At 42.8% G+C, this 15,333-nt stretch overlaps 1 protein-coding gene across 7 annotated transcripts in view; it reads left to right on the top strand.

The window, feature by feature from the left end:
• Positions 1 to 13,929, top strand: part of Kdm3a (lysine demethylase 3A) — a 44,221-nt gene extending 30,292 nt beyond the window's left edge. For 4 of the 7 annotated variants that reach the window (XM_087657411.1, XM_087657409.1, XM_087657410.1 and 1 more), the window contains 14 exon segments: positions 1,017 to 1,169; positions 1,298 to 1,393; positions 1,669 to 1,796; positions 3,153 to 3,348; positions 5,323 to 5,495; positions 5,909 to 6,145; positions 7,136 to 7,307; positions 7,975 to 8,068; positions 8,596 to 8,726; positions 10,651 to 10,770; positions 10,851 to 10,990; positions 11,989 to 12,165; positions 12,251 to 12,385; positions 13,247 to 13,918. In XM_087657411.1, coding sequence (XP_087513537.1) covers positions 1,017 to 1,169; positions 1,298 to 1,393; positions 1,669 to 1,796; positions 3,153 to 3,348; positions 5,323 to 5,495; positions 5,909 to 6,145; positions 7,136 to 7,307; positions 7,975 to 8,068; positions 8,596 to 8,726; positions 10,651 to 10,770; positions 10,851 to 10,990; positions 11,989 to 12,165; positions 12,251 to 12,385; positions 13,247 to 13,327 — 2,033 coding nt within the window. In that variant the 3' untranslated portion in view covers positions 13,328 to 13,918. 7 annotated transcript variants of the gene reach the window in all.
• The last annotated feature ends 1,404 nt before the right edge of the window (positions 13,930 to 15,333 follow it).

Genomic DNA, 15,333 nt, shown 5'->3' with positions numbered 1-15,333 from the left:
CTACTCCCAGAAGCTTTCTGATACCTGATGTGGTCATCTTATTACTCCTCCCTTTGCGGGGGAGGCACTTCCAATTGGTATGTGTAGTCATGAAACCCTTCCTCCAGTCAGTGTGGTCTTGGCTCATGGAATGGAAAATGTGGCTTTGTAGAGTCCTGGGTCGTTTCTCATTTTGCTGGGTATTTGGTTACTGTGGATCAGTCCTGTGTACCAGCAAGTGTCATTTGTGGCCCTGGCATAATGAGGTTTCTAACTGACAAGTGAAGGACATGACCTTGGTACTTTATACCCTATAGTAACTTAATATAGTGCTCTCTTCAGGACTTTTAGTCTTTGAATTGAGTGAATAATTCTGATTATTGGCTTGCAATTTGAATACATTTTCCCCCTTGGAGAAAGTGTGGCCCATGCAGCCTTGAGATTCTAAAAGAATTGGTAAGGGTGGAGCTGGGCTGAGGATACCTGGGGCTGTCACCTCCTCATACAACTTGGGTGAAGTTGAAATCATGTTTGGCGAGAGTGGAGTGGTGCTGAGACTTTTACTAGTACTACTGACATAGTGTACACAAAAATGTTTGTTTATCTCTCTTCCCTGTCAGTCCTGCCTCTTCCCTACACATTTTCTTTCAGTGCCTTTATGTTTTGTGTCCTATAGAGCTTAACCAGGACTGTCTGTATAATCATTGGTTTGAAACTAGCTGTTAGAACCTGGTGGGCTCTCCAGTAGTTGCTTTTGAATCTTAGAGTTCCAGGTCTGTACCTGCTGCTTAAGCACAGTGTCACTTTGCCAGGAGGGAGAACAAGTCTGAGTATGTCTGGTGCCAGCATGTCTGAGCAGATGATGCTGACACACTTGGACAGGCATGCTGAGGGACAGGAGAGCGTTATGGGGCAGCAGCATCTATGGTGAGGTTAAACAGACCAAATGGGAACTCTAAGCATGGGGAAGTCTCATATATTTGGTTTCAGAAAACTCCTCTGTACCTCAGGACTAAATGGCTTATTGATTTTTGCAGGGCAGGTTGCTTGGAAACGAGCTGTCAAAGGAGTTAGAGAAATGTGTGATGTGTGTGACACAACCATTTTCAACCTGCACTGGGTGTGCCCTCGGTGTGGGTTTGGAGTGTGTGTAGATTGCTACCGGATGAAGAGGAAGAATTGCCAACAGGGTGAGTGAGAACGTAATCTGCTCCACCCCAATGCACTGGACTTAGGTTGGTTTATGGCTGATGGTTTCTGAAGCACTGGGGTTTTAAGGTTCCTGGAAAACAGTCACCACAAGTCTGTTAATTTGCAGGGGCTGCCTACAAGACTTTCTCTTGGATAAGGTGTGTGAAGAGTCAAATACATGAGCCTGAGAACCTGATGCCCACGCAGATTATTCCTGGCAAAGGTATTTCCTGTGAGGCAGGGATCACCCACCCCCTCAGCTATCTTGGGTAACTTCAGGGGCTCTTACTTTGTGTAGTCTGATTATCTTAAAACTTTTGGTATTGTCCTAAAAGTACTCAAGAAACATGTTAAATAATGTCCCTGCACCTTTAAAGCTCTCAGACGAGGCACAGAACATCATGCCGCCAAGAAAAGCATTCCTGTGGGAAAGGGGTCTTCTGCTATCGAGACTGCATGGTAGCTGTCTGCAACACTTGCCTCTGTCCTCTGTTTTAGCCCTCTACGATGTTGGAGACATTGTGCATTCTGTCAGAGCAAAATGGGGTATAAAGGCCAATTGTCCCTGCTCCAACAGGCAGTTCAAGCTCTTCTCAAAGCCAGCCTTAAAGGAAGACCTGAAGCAGGTATTGCTGCTAATGTGTGGTTCCCTGTCCTCAGGATTTCATCTGTCTCTCAGCCCAAGGGCATCCATCGCTGTGTAAACGGAACACAGCAGTAAGTCTGGGGAGAGGCTTCGTTCGTGCCTGCTACAGTTCATCTCCCTCTCCCTCCTCTTCACTTTGAGTACTTTATTTGTGACTTCTTAGTATGTTTGACATTTTTCTTCCTTGAAAAGAAAAACAAAGTTTAAATTTTTAAATGTCTGTATTTTTTCTTTATAGTATCAGAAAAGTTAAAGAATTCTTAAAAATGAGTCCTTTTGTTCCTAGTATTGGATCTCCTTATGCCTTTTCTTGGTGGTGTCCTTCCATTACACCTCAGAGCCTTCTTCCCCTTCCCCACCCAGTCCTATTCCCCTACCTTGTGTTCAGAAGTCAAATTCTTGTGTGTTTTCTAAAGCTGTAGTATTGAAGAAGCGTGGGCTTAGAAAAGCTATGCCGCTTGGTGCCAGAACTGAATTCTTTTTGTTTTAAGACAAGGTCCCCCTAGTCCTGGCTGTCTTAGAACTGGGTATGTAGTCTGGGCTGGTCTCAGACTCACCGAGATCTTTTGCCCCTGCCTCGCCAGTTGTCAAGCTTAAAGGCCTGGTGAACTTAAATTCTTTTCTGCCATTTTCTGGCAGGGTCACTTTGGCTCTCACACACTGACTTTCTTGTGCTTCACCCTGCTCACCAGTAAGAACACAGTGGTAGAAAGTACTATTAACTGGAGAGGACAGAAAGGAGGGCTATAGGACCACCACTGCAGTCTGAATATTCCTTTTTTTCTTCTTTCTGATCATTTGTGTAAACTCACCACAAGTAAGTGACAGTAAATGGTAAGTTCTAGTTGTTTGTGTCGGAGTTCTTTGAAAAGCAGCTCATCACACTTAAAGCTAGAGTCAGAAAGCGTCCTCTCTGCGTGCTCACTGCTGAACCCCTCAGTTTACTACCCACCTCCTGCGTTGACTCAGGGAGCATGTTTCGAATGCCTGCTCTGGATGTCTGCTGAGTTCCGAGGGAAAGCAGGCACAGAGGAATCAATCATTTTAAAGCCAATTGGTGTTTGGAGCTGTAGGGGTGTGTGCAAACCTGCCTGGTAAGTAAGGGCACTACAAAGTATGTTTGTCACCATGTCTTTTGTTTTCATTAGTAATATTAAAGCTGAAAACTAAAATCTCTGTCTCCTTGTTCTTTGTATTACCAGAAGAGCATCATTGTCACAGTAGCTGGGGCTGCTAAGTGACTTTGTGTTAGCTATGTATTTTACTGGCAGCCTTTTAGGGAAGAAGGAAAATGTCAGTCTTCAGCTTACACCTAATTCTCCTTTTACATTCACAGGCATCCTTGTCTGGAGAAAAACCAAGTCTCGGCACCATGGTACAGCAAAGCTCCCCTGTGTTGGAGCCAGCAGCCGTGTGTGGGGAAGCACCCTCCAAGCCAGCCAGCAATGTGAAGCCCATCTGTCCAGCCAACACATCCCCTTTAAACTGGCTAGCTGACCTGACCAGTGGCAATGTCAACAAGGAAAACAAGGGTGAGCCCCCCTTCCCGATTACTCGAGCACATTCACTGTAGACTTAGCAGCTAAACTTGCCGTGAGAACAGGACTAGGGATGCCGCAACACCAGAAGTGTTCCCTGCTGTCATTCAGGTACAAACCACCAATAAAACTGTGAAGTGCAGCCCCTAAGAAGGGGCTGACACCACCTCATACAACTCTGGTGAAGTTGAAATCATGTTTGGCGAGAGTGGAGTGGTGCTGAGACTTTTACTAGTACTACTGACATAGTGTACACAAAAATGGCACATTCCGGTCCCTTTCCCCTTGTTTATCTCTCCTCCCTGTCAGTCCTGCCTCTTCCCTACACATTTCTTTCAGTGCCTTTATGTTTTGTGTCCTATAGAGCTTAACCAGGACTGTCTGTATAGTCATTGGTTTGAAACTAACTAGCTGTTAGAACCTGGTGGGCTCTCCAGTAGTTGCTTTCGAATCTTAGTTCATTATTGAGTGGCATAACCCTGTGAACCACCACTCATTCCCTCATGCGCGCGCGTGCGGACACACACACACACACACACACACACACACACACACACACACACATATCCATCCATCCATCCATCCATCCATCCATCCATCCATCCATCCATCCATAGCTAATTGTTGGGTGGCCTGATCTGTGTGGCCAGTGCCAGTTGGAGATAAGGCTGTGATTGATGCCCATGGTTGTGTGGTACTTAGATGACATTTTATAGGCCTTCTCCATATTTCTGGTTTTATGTTTTTTATGCTCCCTCTTCCTTCTGTGTCCCTGAGCCTGAGTTGATAGACTTGTTTCAAGTATTTGTTTACTTTCTGTTGTCCTGTCTTGTCTTAGTCTCAGCGTACCCTCTCTTGTATCCTTGTCTTACAACAGCTGAACTTTGGGATCAGATAAAATTAGACAAGAATTTAGGTCATTTACTTTCTAGAGAGAGAAAAATTGAAAGTCAGTTGTTTCATGCAGACATCTTAAAATTTTTCTGCATCAACCTCATCATGGTGGTACATGCCTTGAATCCCAGCACTCGGGAGGCAGAGGCAGGGTTCTCTGAGTTTGAAACCAGCCTGGTCTACAGAGTGAGTTCCAGGATAGGTAGGACTACATAGAGAATCTCTGTCTTAAAGCCTTAATGAGATTTGAATCCATAAAGGATTTGTAAGAAAAAACTTCCTCAGACATGTACATGAACATGTAAAAGTTGGAGAGGAAAGTAGTGTGATGAGATGGAGGAAACTGTGAGATTTAACTCTGGGTAAGTTTACAAATCACACTCTGAGTTAAGTAAGACTAGAAGGGCACAGCACTGAGGGTTTGTCTCACTATGTTGTCCAATTGAGTCTGAGCTTAGTTGATCCTGTATCTGCCTCCTGAGTAGCTGAGACACATGTGAACACCACTACACTTGGCATGACTTACTTTGAAATTATTTTAAGAGATTCACTCTTTTGGGAATAAGATAAAGGTTTTTTCCTTATAAGCACTCTACTAGGAGTACCAACCAGTGTGGTGAGGCTATACACAATAATAATTTAAAATACTATTTACAGTGCTGGAGAGATGGCTCAGGGCTTCAGAGTGCTTGCTGCTTTTTCAGAGGACATGAGTTCAGCTCCTAGCATTCATGTGGCAGCTCACAAATCTGTAATTTCAGTTTTAGGGGATCCAATACCCTCTTCTGGCCTTTATGGGCATCAGACATACATGCAGGCAAAACACCCACATCCATAAAGTAGATATAGAAAAATCACCATACTATTTTCTGGTTTCACCTGAATATTTGGACTGTTGTAAAATATCAACTAGGAACCTGATGTAACACATAATCATTACTTTTTATTGTTTTAGTTTTTTTTTTTTTTCTTGGTTTTTGGAGAAGAAAGCTATATCTTGAAGTCATTCTGCTAATAGAAACTAATAAGGGATTTGCCTTGAATGCACATCTGAATGTTTTCATTTTGCTTTAGAAAAACAGCTGACTATGCCAATTTTAAAGAACGAAATCAAATGCCTTCCACCCTTGCCTCCTCTGAACAAGTCCAGCACTGTCCTCCATACTTTTAACAGCACAATTTTGACACCCGTGAGCAACAATAATTCTGGTTTTCTTCGAAATCTTTTGAATTCATCCACAGGAAAGGTATGTGCTTGTTTTACTATGAAGTTGAGTAGAGAAGATAACATGAATCTCGTGTCACCTCAGGTGCTCCATGGGTTCATAGGGGTGGCTGGGACACTGTCGTTCTTTTTCTGGTTTTCACTTTCTTTTTTTTTTTTTGGTTCTTTTTTTTTTTTGGAGCTGGGGACCGAACCCAGGGCCTTGCGCTTCCTAGGCAAGCGCTCTACCACTGAGCTAAATCCCCAGCTCCATGGTTTTCACTTTCTTAAACCTGAGTGATTTGCTTGAATCCTTGCCTCTTTACCTGGGTTTTCTGATTGGTCTCTTGTGGAAATTCGATGTGCTGTGTGCTCATCATACAATTATAGAGATGGGCTTTTTCTCAGTAGTAGAGAATGGCATATTTAAGATTTTTTTTTTTTAATTTATTTCAGACAGAAAATGGACTAAAAAACACACCCAAAATCCTTGATGATATCTTTGCCTCTTTGGTACAAAACAAGACTTCTTCTGACTTATCCAAGAGGCCTCAAGGACTGACGATCAAGCCTAGCATTCTTGGTTTTGACACTCCTCACTACTGGCTGTGTGACAACCGCCTGCTGTGCTTGCAAGACCCCAACAATAAGAGCAATTGGAATGTCTTTAGGGAATGCTGGAAACAGGGGCAGGTAATCCCCACTTCAGTCCCCTCTTTGCTCCTTTGCAGACTCCTTGGTCTTGTTATCTCCTCTCCTCCTGTGTTTGTATTTGTTTGTTGGGGTAGATGTAATTAGGACAGTGTGTGGCTGTGTCTTTATTTTGTATAAACTGACTCAACTGTATTTTTTCCTACTCAGAATTTGAGTGCTTCCAGCCAGGTATTTCTTGGGGTTTGATGAGTGAGACAGTTATGTTGTGTGGTCAACCTCAACAGAAGAAGTGAAAGATGACACTGTTGAGATTTGAGAGATTTGACAAAATGCAATTTAAAAAAAATATCACATCCCACTTTCATAGAGTAAAACCTGTGCCAGGGGCTGGAGTGGGTTAAGAATGTTTGCTGCTCTTGCAGAGGCCCTGAGTTGGTTCTCAGAACCCATGTTTGTATTGCCACTGCCTCGCTCCATTTCTCGTATATCTGACACTATCTTCAAGCTTCTAAGTGCACCTGAACACAGGTGGCAAGACTTGCACAGAGGCACATGGGTATGCACATAAAAACAAATGTAAAAGAAAAAAGAAAAAAACCCTGTGCTCTGAAGGCAGTTCTGCATGGGTCATAGCCATATGGTGTCATCTTGAAATTTGTGTGTCATCCCCTGCGGTACCTGCTGTCAATGGCAGCACCATTGGCTCTTCAGTTATGGTTGGTCCATTCCCAGTGTTCATGGCCTTGTGGGTAACACTTCTTGGCCTATATGTCATGTTCATACGCTCCTAACCTGGTACTGTGCCTAGGAGGATATCAGAAGAATGATCTCTTCTCTAGCAGCTCAATAATCTGGGGATTATTCCATAGCCTGAGAGCAAAGTGTGTAGCAGATAAATAATGAAGATATAGCAACTGTGAAAGCGTAGAGAGCTTAGCTGTCATTTCACCAGCTAAGACTAAGGACCAGCTGCTTGAAGAGGGAAAGATCTAGTAGAGATCAGACTTAATCTCCTCCTCCTTCCTTTAGCCAGTGATGGTGTCGGGAGTGCATCATAAATTAAACACTGAACTCTGGAAACCCGAGTCCTTCAGGAAAGAGTTTGGCGAGCAAGAAGTAGACCTAGTCAATTGTAGGACCAATGAAATCATCACAGGAGCCACAGTGGGAGACTTCTGGGATGGATTTGAAGATGTTCCAAGTATGTATTAAAGACTGCTCAAGGGGGTTAAAACTGTGTAAAGAGTGGACGGCATAAGAATTGCAGGAGCCTAAAGATTCAGGACTTCAAAAGGAACTGTCTTTCTTATTTTGTTTTTTTACAAAGTTTATGCCTTTGAAGTGGTGTATTGGCCTGCCACTGGTACTGCTGCTTTTGTAAGAATAGTTCTGACTAATCCTGATCTGTAGAGTTGAGAGGGTGGGGGTGTAGGGAAGAGGACACAGATGGTCCTTCTTGAAGTGCCTGGATAGAATAGGAAGTGGAGGTACTCTCAACTTTTATCAGAGCAAAACAAGTCCTTTCTATTTCATTGAGTTTGATCCCCTAAGGGTTTTGAGGGGAGATGAGTACTGAGTGGCACTGGTACTTACTTGCACAGCACTGTGAGGAAGGCAGAGTCGGTCCCAGAGACAAGCTTTATGTGTTCAGAAACAGGAGCAGTCTTTATTTTTCTGTCTCCAAGCTACAGCTTTATTTCTTGTTGCCATAAAAATGAGAGCTACATTGTTTCTGCCAAGTGGGGTTTTTGATTTTGAAAGGATTCAGATAAAATACTTTATTTGCAATGTTATAACATTAACTAACTTGTCCCTTTTTGTTTCTGAATTATGAATAACAATTTCTTTATTCTGCTTACTCTCTCCAGACCGTTTGAAAAACGAAAAAGAAAAAGAACCAATGGTGTTGAAACTTAAGGACTGGCCGCCAGGAGAAGACTTTAGAGATATGATGCCTTCCAGGTATACTTTCAGATGAGGATGAGCTAATTTTGTCCTTCACTTGGGGAATACAAAGTCTCTCAGATAGCAGGAAGGTAGTTTTTAAGTGTAAGACAGCGTCATGGTTTTATTGGTTCTCATGATTTTATATCGTGTGTGTACCTTTAGGAGATAGGTACATTTGTAATGAGATTGAAAAAGTGGTGACTTTAGATCTGGGTAGGGGTGGGCTGCACATTTAATGTGGCAGTGCCCTGCCCTGAAAACTCAGGCTGGTTTTCTGACAGTCCTGGGATCAGACACACCCAGACTCATGTGTCATCCCAGAGTCTAGTTCCCCTCAGGGAATACCTCTCAGCTCTATAGCCTGAAACATTCCAGATCATTTGGACACATCAGTGTAGCATAGGACATACATAGTTCAATACCAGGGCTAGCCATCTGGGTCTCAGATTTGGTCTTTTTTGTATAGAAGAAACCAAAGAAGTCCTAGTGTACTAGAGTAGAAAAACAAGCTTGCTTTACAAATTATTGGTTTCTTGTTCTAGGTTTGATGATCTGATGGCCAACATTCCACTGCCTGAGTATACCAGGCGAGATGGCAAACTGAACCTGGCCTCTAGACTGCCAAACTACTTTGTACGGCCAGACCTGGGCCCCAAGATGTACAATGCTTATGGTAAGGAGGAAATGGAACATAATGGAAATGAAACATGGTGTTTGGAAAATGGTTAGCTAGACAGTAGCTGGATACTGCCTTCGTTCTTGTACTTTCTCTATTTCTTGGTCACATGTATATGTGTTTTCATAGCTGCTGTTTTAAGGCCGCTTGCAATTTTATATTTTTCTGTCTTTTTCGCCTAACTGTAATTGCTAAAACTTCATATTGTGTGGTCATTTCAGTCTCAGTGGATATCTAGGTCAGTTTTGCTGTTGTTTCCCACTAACATTACACAGTGTGTGTGCATGTGTGTTTGCATGCCTGTGTGTGTGTTTTGCAGAAGTTATGATGCTGTAGAAGAAGTGAATATCTGAAAATGTTTTAAGATACGTTTCTGGTTTAAGTATTTTAGCGAAAGGTAGATCTGTTTGTCCTGGACACCAATAGATGGCAGTGTCTGCAAAAGCTTTTCTTAGGAAAAGGCTTGTGGGAATCCTTGGGATTTGGGATGGGGATTATTGTATAATCTTGGTTCCATCTGAGTTGAGGCTTCTTCAGTTTAGAGTCTGGGTTTCAGCAGAATAACCCATGGCTGCAATGGGTAGGTTGAGTTTGAATCAGTTTATCCCTCTTTGGTTACAACCCTCCATTTTACACAGTGCTGTGCACCCACAGCAGCCTTTGGGACCTCTTCCTTAGAGCTTCACACACTCACTCACACACACACACACACACACACACACACACACACACACACACACGTTACTATCTTTCAGGTCTATGTTTATCATTCTCTTGTATTTATAATTTTATCAATACATTTTTCTGGCGCTGGAGAGATGGCTCAGTGGTTAAGAGTCCTTACTATTCTTCAGAGGATCTGGGTCAGATCCCAGCACCCATCAGGTGCTGATCACAGCAGTTCATACCGCTAGCAACTCCAGCTCCAGAGGGTCTCATAACCCCTGACCTCTGAGTATATGTACACATGTGACACACTCAACACAAACCCAAAACATGAAAAAAAAATGTTTTGAAGATAATCTACTTTTCCGCATAGTTTATTTGGTTTATAGTCTGCTTTTATGTTTTAAGTAGACCGACTTTCAAGATACTCTTTCATGTGGTCATATGTAACTTGTTTCATTCACCTTCCTTTTGACATGTTAATTGCTTTTTTAACCTACATTTGGTACTTTATTTTTAACCAGAGAATACCTTTTAAATGCATTGAAAGCTGCGGTGTCTAGTACAGGTGCTCATATGCTACCATCCAGTGCAAACCACTGTGGGCTCTTTCATTAAGATTGCTTCATTGTGTCTTCCTTTATTTGCTCTTTTACCAACTCAAAGCACATCTCAAACTCCATGATTTGAACCAAATACCCGAGGCTTTACTGTTTTGTAGGGCTGGTATTTCAGCAAGATGGAGACAAAGCAGTGGAGCTGAGCCTAGGGTCCTAGGACTACCATGCCTCAGTTTTAGCCTCTCTCAAATAGCAACCACCAAGCAAGCTAGAATTAAAACCTTTCCCCAAATAGTACAACCCCTTTCTGAGGTTGTCATGCTTAGTTTCCTACCTAGTACAAGAGGGAGAGTGCTGGTGTCAGAAATCTAGAGTGGCCATAGAGCAAGGTGTGAGCAGCTTTCTACGGACACATGATGAACACTGAAGAGAATTCAGTGCCCTGGGCAGTGTTCCTCCTACTGAGCGTTGCTGCCTGTGGTTTCAGTGTGAGTGGAAGCAACTGCCAGTGGACTCCTGGAGTGACGCTGACTGGTAACTTCTCTCTGAGCCTTCATTGGTTGTGAGCCTTAGTTTGCGTCTGTAAACATCCTCTGCGCAAATTCTGCCTACAGGGCACTTTACCACTGATTTCTTGCTTGTATTCTTAGTTCTAAGTATCCTGGTACACTCAGGCTTTTTCTTTCTTTTTTAAGGATTGATCACTCCAGAAGATCGGAAATATGGGACCACGAATCTTCACTTAGATGTATCTGATGCAGCCAATGTCATGGTTTATGTGGGAATTCCCAAAGGACAGTGTGAACAAGAGGAAGGTACGGTCTGAAATATTGAAGCTGTGCTTACTGTCTAAGCCAGGATACACAGTTCACACTTGCTTTTTCTCCTGTTCTAGAAGTCCTTAGAACCATCCAAGATGGAGATTCGGATGAACTCACAATCAAGCGATTTATTGAAGGAAAAGAGAAGCCAGGCGCCCTTTGGCACATATATGCTGCTAAAGACACAGAAAAGATAAGAGAATTCCTTAAAAAGGTGCGCTGCTCCCCAGTGCCATGTGAGGAAAGCGTAAGAATAGCAATACTATAAATTCCCATACGATGCAAAATCATATCAATTGGATGGGCTGTCAGTAGTTGCTAAGAAACAAGGATCCTAAAAAAGGGAAGGCCTTGTCTTCTGTGTTTGTTTTCAGTTTTAATGCACTTGGAGGTTTTTGCTCTGTCTTGAGTCTGCCTGACCATCACATTGTAACACCTTTATTATTGTTAATACTGCTTTGAGACGATGAGCATCTCATTAGTTCATGAGTCAGTCCTTGGCCCCAAGCTCTCATGTTCTGAGTAAGTTGCTAAAGCCTCTGTTGGTTTTGTTCTTATTTGGTAAGAGACCCAACTTAGATGGTTATCGTTTAAAGGAATAGCAGGAGCTGGGAGAACTCAGTTTCACTGTAAGTGAAGGATGTTCTGGAAACATAGAGCTGGAAAGATAGAGCTGTCTCTCTTGTAACTTGTTCAGTGTTGAGGCTGCTGATTACAAACCAGGGATTTGTGACTGAACTCATACCTGAACCATCGGAACATTCCTAGCCCTTTTGTGGTCCTGACACCAGGCAGGTGCTTTAATAATACTGTTGCTAGAAATCAGTTAAAGATTGACTGTTTGACCTCTGGTCACCATATTCTCTTCATAATGTCACTTTTTTTTTAATAAATGAAAGAAGTTTAACCTATATCTTTGGGACTGTTTCATAACTCAGTAAGTACAAGACAAGTTGGTTCATAAGGAATCCGATTACATTTAAAAAGAGGACCTAGGTTAATGTCCAAAAGAATACACAGACTGTAGGAATGATAGCAGGAAGGCAAGGTTTTATGATTCTCTTGATTCATTCTGTTAATGAGCTGAAGGCTATTTCCACCAGTGGGAACACGTAATTGATATTTATTGACTACTTGTATTTTGGGAAGGGAGAACACTCATACTGGGTTTTGACACTTGCTAAGTTGCACGCAATTTTTACTGTATTGTAGGTATCTGAAGAGCAGGGTCAAGAAAACCCCGCAGACCATGATCCTATTCATGATCAGAGCTGGTATTTAGACCGATCACTGAGAAAGCGCCTTTATCAAGAGTATGGAGTTCAAGGCTGGGCTATTGTACAATTTCTTGGCGATGTGGTGTTTATCCCGGCAGGAGCTCCACATCAGGTCAGAACCAGTCATTAATTCCTATTTATTGCCTTTCTGTGGTGACCTTGTGGACTTCTTACAGACGTGACTTGGTGTTTTCCAGGTTCATAACTTATACAGCTGTATCAAAGTCGCTGAAGACTTCGTGTCTCCAGAGCATGTGAAACACTGCTTCTGGCTCACTCAGGAATTCCGTCACTTGTCACAGACTCATACCAACCACGAAGATAAACTGCAGGTAAAAACAACACCAGGTCTGGGCATCTGCTGCCTCTGGCTCATGATCCAGTAGTGGCCTTACAAAGACTCAGCATCTTGGCTATGTCACAGTTGGGATAGCTTTTTGTCCAGTCCTTCCGTGCACTTGAGTGATAAAGCTACAGGCCTGGAGGAAGCCTCATCCTGGTCATTGCTTCAGCACTGAAATTCTTTTTTTTTTTTTCTTTTCTTTTTTTTTTTTTTTTTGGAGCTGGGGACCGAACCCAGGGCCTTGCACTTGCTAGGCAAGCACTCTACCACTGAGCTAAATCCCCAACCCAGCACTGAAATTCTTTACCCCTGACTTAGCCACCAGCAGTGTTCTGCAGCACAGCACCTGACCTTTTGTACTGCAGTGCTTTTGTTACTTGTGGTAGAGCAGGATTGAGAGAACTGAGGATTGGGGTCAGTCAGGGCTGTTCTCGGCATGTGAGTGGTGGATCGTGCAAGTGTGTGTGTGGCAGCTCACATTGCATTCCCAGCTTCCCTAATCCAGAGTCTGAGGAAGGTTTGAAGGCCACCCTGAGCCATACAGCAACATCACAATTTAAACTAAACTAACAGTGAATTAATTAATTAATATTGCTTCATGTTTGAAAACTACAGTGGTAGGTAAAGTCTGATAAAGCACTGTGTGCTCACCTTGGCCAAAACTGATGGCAAGTTCTTCAGAGAAGGATGGTGTTGGTATGGCATACTGGTCTCCAGGAGCCAGAGGCCCTCAAATTACATGTTGAGTATTGACTTAAGTTCTAAGAGAAGTTCGTGTATGTGGTGAAATTATTCTTGGTAAGGGACTTTAGGTTTGATGGAGCATTCTTTTTTTCTTCTGTTGCTTTAGGTAAAGAATGTTATCTACCATGCAGTAAAAGATGCAGTTGCTATGCTGAAAGCCAGTGAATCCAGTTTGGGCAAATCTTAACTCCTCTCTGCACATTGGAGATGATTATTGGCAGCTGATCAAACTCTTCAGGCAGGATTCCTGTGGACTTTGAGATTTCCTGTTACCTCATCTTCTTTTTTAAAGTACACCTGACTTAGGAGGGTACTGTCTCTAATGTATATTTCTAGTGTTTACAGACACTAAGTGTGTATATGTAGTAACTATTTACAGACCATGCATCCTTATACTGTGACTTCACCTAGTACAGATCTTCAACCAAGCTGAAGACCTGCTGCTCTGAAACAGTACTTGCAGTTACTCCCCAGCTGTTGTTTGGACAGTTCATTCGAATGGATTTTTAACTATTAGGGATCACTTCGAAGTTTCATTGGATTTTATTTTATGTCCTTCAGAGCACCCTCCCGCACCCACTAGGGTCCCAGAAGAGCAATGGAGGAAGTGACAGCTAATGGTGCAGTTCTAAATATATTGCATAGGACTGGCATATAGCAGAAATAACTACTGTATAATTCTTGGGGTTAACCATCTTTAGTTAATGGAATTTTAATTTAAATGAAGCTTTGCTAATTTTAAGTGGTAAGCATTTTGCATTAAAATATTCATATAATATTTTTGCTCTATTTTCTGGCCATTATTCTGTGATTACACACCTCGAAAATAATAGGGTTAAAATATTGAATTAGATAATCATCATTTCTTAGTGACTAATACAGTGCTGATCTGTCCTACTTTTGTTAAGAGCCACCACCAGTTTGAAAATAGGAACTAACCAAAACCTAAATATTGACTGGTAACTACTTGTGAACAGTGAGAGGCTGAAGTACATTGTGTGTCTTCTAGTCCCGTGTGTTCACAGGCAGAGGAGGCAGTGTTGGAAGGATTATTAGGACAGTTGTACCTAAAATCCCCATCTCCATGAAGGGGCAGCATTGGTAAGGAAGGCACCCCTCTGTGGTCCCTCTCCTGGGCTGCTGTAACTACAGAAGGAGTTTGCTCATCAGTGCTAAGCAGACAAGGCCCGGAGTGTAGGTGTTAACCTTCCAAGTCCTAGTACATCTCTAAGAGAGTGTATAGGAAACCGCACTGAGGATTTCCTAGAAGCCCCGTGGTAGATTTAGATCTAGAATGTACACTGTTGCTTAGAAATCAGCTATGTCAGAACAGTGGAGACGCCATCTTCAGCCTGCGGTCAAAGGTTTCCATACAGAATTAAAAGGACTGTTTGTTACTCAGAGTGAACCTAACGTAATGACAAAGGGCTACAAAAGGCAGGAGCCAGCCAGAACTTCCACGTCCTCATATATACCTGATGTTAGAGATTCTGGACTGATCTAGTTCCTGCTTTGGGATCTCTAGTATGTTCAAAGAAGAGTGTAGGAAATGTGTCAAGGATTGTCAGAATGGCCATGTTTGGGAAAACTCTGCATGCAACTTACAGCAAAGCAGAATGGTTGCAGTTAGAAATTTACCTGAGAGGCAGTGAGATGGCTCTGGTCACCTAAAACAGTAATAATGCAAATATACAAGAGTAAACTTCTGTGAACTAGATCACAGGGGAGGGGCTATTTATGTTGAATATCAGGATAAAAAGGGATGCTGATTTTCCAGTATTTGAAGACATGCCATCAGATTGAGCATACCTGACTAAACCAGTAAGGATGTGTTTCTAAAATGTACTAGTAAGTCTAAATTTCGGGGGGATAGCTGAGTCTAAAGTACTTGACCTGAGATCAGGTCCACCAGCACAGGCAAAACCTGGGCACGGCAGTCTACCTGTAGCCCTAGTTTGCTGAGAACAGCCTAACCAACTTCTGAGCCCCAAGTTCAATGTCATACTCAAGACAGAGTGTAATTCACCACACTGGATATGCGAATTCTCCAAACACACATAGATGGGAACAGAAAGCACCTGTTGCAGACGATCCACAGAGCTGCTTCCGCTGCCTGCAACCTGAGCTCCAGGTGCTAGGTGCATTCGTTCCTATCCTCCCCGGCATCTAGCACCTAATACGGACAGGCAGACA

This window comes from Rattus norvegicus, chromosome 4, assembly GCF_021556685.1.
Source record: "Rattus norvegicus strain SHRSP/BbbUtx chromosome 4, alternate assembly SHRSP_T2T, whole genome shotgun sequence".
NCBI classification, from domain to species: domain Eukaryota; kingdom Metazoa; phylum Chordata; class Mammalia; order Rodentia; family Muridae; genus Rattus; species Rattus norvegicus.
This window is presented reverse-complemented; position numbering and strand designations above follow the sequence as displayed.